This window comes from Cebus imitator, unplaced genomic scaffold, assembly GCF_001604975.1.
Source record: "Cebus imitator isolate Cc_AM_T3 unplaced genomic scaffold, Cebus_imitator-1.0 Scaffold385, whole genome shotgun sequence".
Lineage (NCBI taxonomy): Eukaryota > Metazoa > Chordata > Mammalia > Primates > Cebidae > Cebus > Cebus imitator.
The window spans coordinates 2,655,386-2,661,901 of record NW_016107700.1 but is presented as its reverse complement, the minus strand read 5'-3'; the positions used below and the strand labels follow the sequence as shown (position 1 = coordinate 2,661,901).

At 41.2% G+C, this 6,516-nt stretch overlaps 1 protein-coding gene across 1 annotated transcript in view; it reads left to right on the top strand.

The window, feature by feature from the left end:
* Window positions 1–6,256, top strand: part of AKIRIN1 (akirin 1) — a 51,084-nt gene extending 44,828 nt beyond the window's left edge. Inside the window, 4 exon segments of the mRNA XM_017507896.1 lie at window positions 1,533–1,673; window positions 3,172–3,306; window positions 5,003–5,074; window positions 6,019–6,256. Of these exon segments, the coding sequence (XP_017363385.1) occupies window positions 1,533–1,673; window positions 3,172–3,306; window positions 5,003–5,074; window positions 6,019–6,029 (359 nt within the window). The 3' untranslated portion in view covers window positions 6,030–6,256.
* The last annotated feature ends 260 nt before the right edge of the window (window positions 6,257–6,516 follow it).

Genomic DNA, 6,516 nt, shown 5'->3' with positions numbered 1-6,516 from the left:
ATCCACCTGCCTCAGCCTCCCAAAGTGTGGGATTACAGGCGGGAGCCACCATGCCTGACCCCCTTTTTTTTTTTTTTTTTTTAAAAAAAAAAAAAGACTGGGTTTTGTTATGTTACCCAGGCTGGGCTCAAGTGATCTTCCCACCTTGGCCTCCCAAAGTGCTGGCATTTCAGGCATGAGCCACCATCCCTGACCCATAGCACTCTTAAAGCATTGCTAATCATACATTGTTCCAGTATTTAGGCTGAAAGTTAGGGAGTTTATGTGTGGAACCACTTGAATTCATGTCAGTTCCTGGCCTGTACTGTCACTTGTTACGACTTTATTGTTATCTTTGATTTTGATTTTTACCACCTTATCAGTTAGGTATTTGATGTTTATATTGAAAAAGTACAGATCCTGAATGACTTCTCAAGGTTATAGTCACATAGCTAGTGAGAATCAAAGTGGCATTATTAATGCCTCCCACCGTTAAAAAAAAATACATGGTTATAACAAAGTATACACTTGAATAATTTGAGTTGGGGGAGATGGTTACAGCTTTCTCTCTTTTTAAATGAGGAGGTTAAAAACAAAGAACTTGAAAACCACATCCTTTCAGATTCTTTGTTGTTTCTAGGTGTAATTTGTGTAGTAATTTGTGTTTCCTGGGCTCCCTTTAATAGTGTTAGCAAATTTGGTTTGTGATTACGTTAACTCAATATTCCCCCACACCGAGTTGCCTCTTAGGATCAGAAAATTCTTTTCTAAACCCTGACCATCACTTCTATTAAATCTCAGTTCTTTCCCTGGTCGGTGTCACGCTGTGAACATAGTAATGGTTTCTGATGCCCTCTTTCCCAGAGTTTTTGTTTCTTTTTTTGTTTAAGATAAATTACCCAAGCTTCCCCGGGGGTTTTTTTGGAGACAGGATTTTGCCGTGTTGCTCAGGCTAGTCTCCTGGGATCAAGGGATCCTCCACCTCAGCCTCTAGAGTAGCTGGGATTACTGGCACTTGCCACCACTTCCGGCTCCAGAGATGCTTTTTTAAAGTCCCATATGGGACAAGAGCTTCCTTGTTAGAAGGCCTTGGGCAGTGTGAGACTCAGCCCTTAATACCCTAGTTTGTGAAATTGTAAAATTTAAAGGAGATAAAAAATAGCCCCTGTTAGGTAAATGGAGGATTTTTTTTTTTTTTTTTTTTTACTGTAAATTGTACTAGTTAACCATCCAGCAAACTGCAGATCTTGTGTTCATTGCCACAGGAGAAGAAGTAAAGGGAACTCGGGCTGGTTTATGCCAAAGTAGCTATTCTTTTATGCATTGTTGAAATAGTGGCAATAGAACATACTGTCTTTGAAGCCACGGGGGAGTGCTTTGTACAGTATAAACATTTTGCTTATTTATGTGGGGGGAAGGAGAGATTGAGACCTACATGCCAAAGGGAGTATCTAAAGTCTAGTCAGAAGATCTTTGTCTATTCCCACTTCTGAAGAAAGTTTGAAGAAATGAGATGATAAAGTAAAAGCTCAAGATTGTTTCTTTTTTATTAGAGCAAATTTTTCAGAACATAAAACAAGAATATAGTCGTTACCAGAGGTGGAGACATTTAGAAGTTGTTCTTAATCAGAGTGAAGCTTGTGCCTCGGAAAGTCAACCTCACTCCTCAGCACTCACAGCGCCTAGCTCTCCAGGTAAGCCTGCTTTAATCTGCAAAATCCACTTAAGAATTTGTAAATGGTACTTATAATGACGAATCCAGAATTGGTCTCATCTAATGTAATACAGTATTACTACTTATAGATATTTTTAAAATTCTAAAATTACGAAATTGGAAGAAACCTCAGATTGATTTGATGTGCTTCCATTCACCCGATACAAGAATATCTTCCTGTATAACTGCAATGTGTAATATGGTAGCCAGTGCATATTAGATAGCCACGTGTTGGCTATTTAATTTTAAATGATTAAAGTTAGATAAAATTTTGGCTGGACGAGGGCCGGGCTCGGTGGCCCATGCCTGTAATCCCAGCACTTTGGTGGATCACTTGAGGTCGGGAGTTGGAGACCAACATGACCAACATGGAAAAACTATAGTTAGCTGGGCATGGTGGCACATGTCTATAATCCCAGCTACTCAGGAGGCTGAGGCTGAGGCTGGAGGATTGCTGGAACCCGGGAGGCAGAGGTTGTGGTGATTCAAGATTGAGCCGTTGCACTCCAGCCTGGGCTACAAGAGTGAAATTCCTTCTCAAAAAACAAAAAAAAATTTTTTTGGCCAGTTTCGATGGCTCATGCCTGTAATCCTAGCACTTTGGGAGACTGAGGTGGGCGGATCACCTGAGGTCAAGAGTTTGAGACCAGCCTGGCCAACGTGTCAAAAGCTGGTCTCTACTACAAATACAAAAAAATTAGGCATGTTGGTGCGCACCTGTAATCCCAGCTACTTGGGAGGCTGAGGTTGTAGTGAGCCGAGATCACGCCATTGCACTCCAGCCTAGGTGACAGAGTGAGTCACCATCTCAAAAAACAAAATATTTATTTTCTTTTTTTCGAGATGATGCGCCACCATGCCCGGCTAATTTTGTATTTTTAGCAGAGACGGGTTTTCACCATGTTGGTCAGGCTGGTTTCAAACTCCTGACCCCAGATAATTCACCCACCTCGGCCTCCCAAAGTGCTGGGATTACAGGTGTGAGCCACTGCACCCAACTTAATTAGTATTCTTTAAGCTCTGGGATACATGTGCAGAACATGCAGATTTGTTACATAGGTATACACGTGCCTTGGTGGTTTGCTGCGCCCATCAACCTGTCATCTACATTAGGTACTTCTAATGCTGTCCCTTCTCTAACCCCTCAACCCCTAACCCCCCAAACTCACTTTTTCCTTTTTTTGAGATGAAGTCTCTGTCACCCAGGCTGGGGTGTAGTGGTACCATTTCAGCCCACTGAAACCTCTGCCTCCCAGGTTCAAGTGATTCTCTTCCTCAGCCTCATGAGTAGCTGGGACTACAGGGCTGTGCCACCACACCCAGCTAATTTTTGTAGTTTTGGTAGAGACGGAGTTTCACCATGTTGGCCAGGCTGGTCTTGATCTCTTGACCTCGTGATCAACCTGGCCTCCCAAAGTGCTGGGATTGCAAGCGTGACCCACCACACCCAGCCCCAACTCGATATTTCTTTTGGCCAGGTTCCTCATGGATGAAGAAGGACCAGCCCACCTTTACCCTCCGACAAGTTGGAATAATATGTGAGCGTCTCTTAAAAGACTATGAAGATAAGATTCGGGAGGAATATGAGCAAATCCTCAATACCAAACTAGCAGGTAGGCCGAGGCAGTAAATATGCCATTGTCATTAACAGGGTTCAGTTAAGAATTAATACCAGTTAAATAACTTACAGAATAGGACTTCATGCAAGGGGGTTTATTGAGTTTCGGGTATTGAAGTTACTTTGGTGATTGTAAACACATCATGTATACATTATATGGAAGGACTTTGGTTTTTGTTTGTTTGTTTGTTTTTGTTTTTTTTAATTGGCTTCAAGTTCCAAGGTCTTTGTTTTTTAAATAGAGGCAAGGTTTTGCTGTGGGCCCAGGCTGGTCTCTAGCTCAGGGCTTCAAGAAATCCCCCACCACAGCTTCCCAAAATGCTGGGATTACTGGAGTGTTACACCTTCCCCAGTGGGAAGGATTTTTCATTTGCATTTCTAAAAGGAAAGAAACCAAGCCTCTGCAAGAATTTTCCCTATCAATAAAGGCATTTAGTAGGCCATTTGGGCTAGCTGGCTGGTAAACAGGTGGTTGTGATACTGTATTAAACTCCCAACAGGTGTTATGGAAGAGTGCAGCATTGTCAACATAATCAAATTTCCTAGTGGAAGTCGTAGTTACGGATGTGGAAAGTCGAGCATCCTATGATTTGAGAGGAACAGTAGAGTAAAAGCAAGGCTAGGCAGGCCTTGTTTTACAAAAGTAGTGATCAATGATGGCAACAATTAAAGCCTTTTGTGAAAGGAAGAGATCTGAATCAGGAGTAAAAAATAGTACCTGTTTAGTGAAAGTGGATAATGTTCCACATTAAACCACAGTACTGTATCTCAAGCACCAACCTTATCATACTCCTTTTCTGATTAAAGTCCTCCGCCGAACTCTGGGATATAGGTCAAGATCTGTTGCTTAGGATGACAGTGTGAGTAATTAAGACATGTATAGGCAACTTTCATGCTTTGCTGCTGTGTAATCATGAGGGAGAGTGAAGAAGCACAACTTTTTCCTGTAACAGCATTGTTTCCTAATCTGGTGACCCATAAAACGTGGTTCCTTGGAATTTTAATAGGTCTGCTTTAGATTGGGAGCTGTTGAGTTAAGCAAAGTTAAATGGGTTCCTCTATAGTAGAACTACTTTGATCCTTTAATATAACATATATTATAAGAAGCAGCTCTAATATATCATTCCCTCTCCCACTCCCACCTTAATACTGTTTCAGTCAGCTGGTTCTGAGTCACTTCTCTGTTCACAGATGTCAGGCTGCCTTCTTTTCTACTCAGTTTCTCCTTACGAGGTGGTACTTCCGTGGAACTGTTTACAGTTATATGGTATAGATTTTCTCTTAGATTTCTGACCATCCCACACTTATTCCACTCACGTTTTTCACTCAGTGAGTGTTGAAATTTATAGCAAGGAAAGAGTTTCAAAGATTCATGTCTCATAGGAGATGGGCCGAAATTTGCTGGCTGTGGTAGTAAGCATAACTCTCTGTCTTGGGAGGCTATTAGGGGATGGAGTTATGTCACGGGGAGAGGTTATCAGGAAAATACTGTTATACACCATCAGTGACCAATTCTAGAAGCCAGGGATTTGGCTCTGGGTTCGAAGAGGAAGGATCAGATCTCAGTGACCTTTTTAAGGCGGGCCTGAGAGGGTGGAGAATTCAAACTGGGAAGCTATTTGTAGATCCTGACACTTGATTCTTGAAAAATTGAGAGTTGCTGAGGATAAGTATGTACTGTCTTCTCACAGAACAATATGAATCTTTTGTGAAATTCACACATGATCAGATTATGCGACGGTATGGGACAAGGCCAACAAGCTGTAAGTATTGCCACATTTTCTTTGAATTTTCCAAGTTTCAAGAGCAAAATTTCTACACTGAATCTCTCCTGAGAGTAAAAAGCCCCTGTGAAGTAAAATGTGCCTGCCTCTGTGCTAAGCCTATTAAATCCACACCAAAGCTTATCCTCACAGTGACTCTATGAGGGAGTACTACTGTTAGCCCCATTTTCTGGGTAAAGATAGCACTTAAAGAAGTTAATTTGTCCAAGTTTATATAGCTAGTGGTTCGGCCAGGATTAAAATCTAGGTAGTCTGACTCAAGTACCAATTGGTTACCAGAAAGATAGTTTCAGTTGTTAATTTATGAAAATTGATTCCTTAAGTTAGTTTATCAAGTGTGGTCAGTAGTTCTTTTTGATTTTTGTGGGGAGAGGTGGTGGTGTGTTTGTTTGTTTGTTTTTGTTTTTTTGTTTTTTTCTGAGACAAAGTCTCTGTTGCCCAGGCTGGAGTGCAGTGGCACTCACTGCAACCTCCACGTCCTGGGTTCAAGTGATTCTCCTGCCTCAGCCTCCTGAGTGGGTGGGATTACAGGGGCCCACCACTATGCCCAGCTAATTCTTTGTATTTTTAGTAGCAACAGGGTTTCACCATGTTGATCAGGCTGTTCTCGAACTCCTGACCTTATGGTTCACCCACCCCGGCCTCCCAAAGTGCTAGGATTATGGCATGAGCCACCACGCCCAGCCACAAGACATTTCATTCTAAATATCTTGCAACTACCAGATATTCAAAACATAAAATATAAACAGCTGTATATCTAACTGAATTTGAGTCAGGTTCCTTCAATTCTTGATCTTTAGTGTCTTTTAAGTGGTGACTCATTGTTCATGCTATTTATCACATTTACTATTAGTGAAAATTTTTAAAGCATGACACTACATTTTTTAGTATTCTTACCTTTGTTTTTTATTCCTAATTTACAGATGTGTCCTGAAGCTTTGTCACATATCTGGGTACCAGGTTTGACCTCAAAAGATGGCTGCTGTACACTTTTTGCAACTGGTTTGATATCACATTTCAGCTCCAACTTTGCATCCTGAGAACACTTAAATGTTTCTGCGGGTCCATTTTATACAACTTGAAAGACCATAAAACTTTCTGGTTGCCACAAGCATATCTTTCTTTTCTGCTCATCCAATAAACAGCTGTGCCCTACTGTGATAGATGTTCCAAACAAAAATACTTGGAGCAGCAGTTTAGCAAAATATGCCTTCAGTGGCACTCAACAAATGGAGTTTCCCCAAGCACAGTTCTGTAAGAAGTGTGTGTGAGAGTGTGTGTATATGTGTGTATGTGTATTTTAAGTTATTATTTGTATTGTGCAAAAACTTTTTTTGATCTTGGGGATTCTGGCTGTGAATTTGATGCACGACAATTATGGTAAAAAAACATTTGCTTGGTCTACAGAAGATCATTAATGT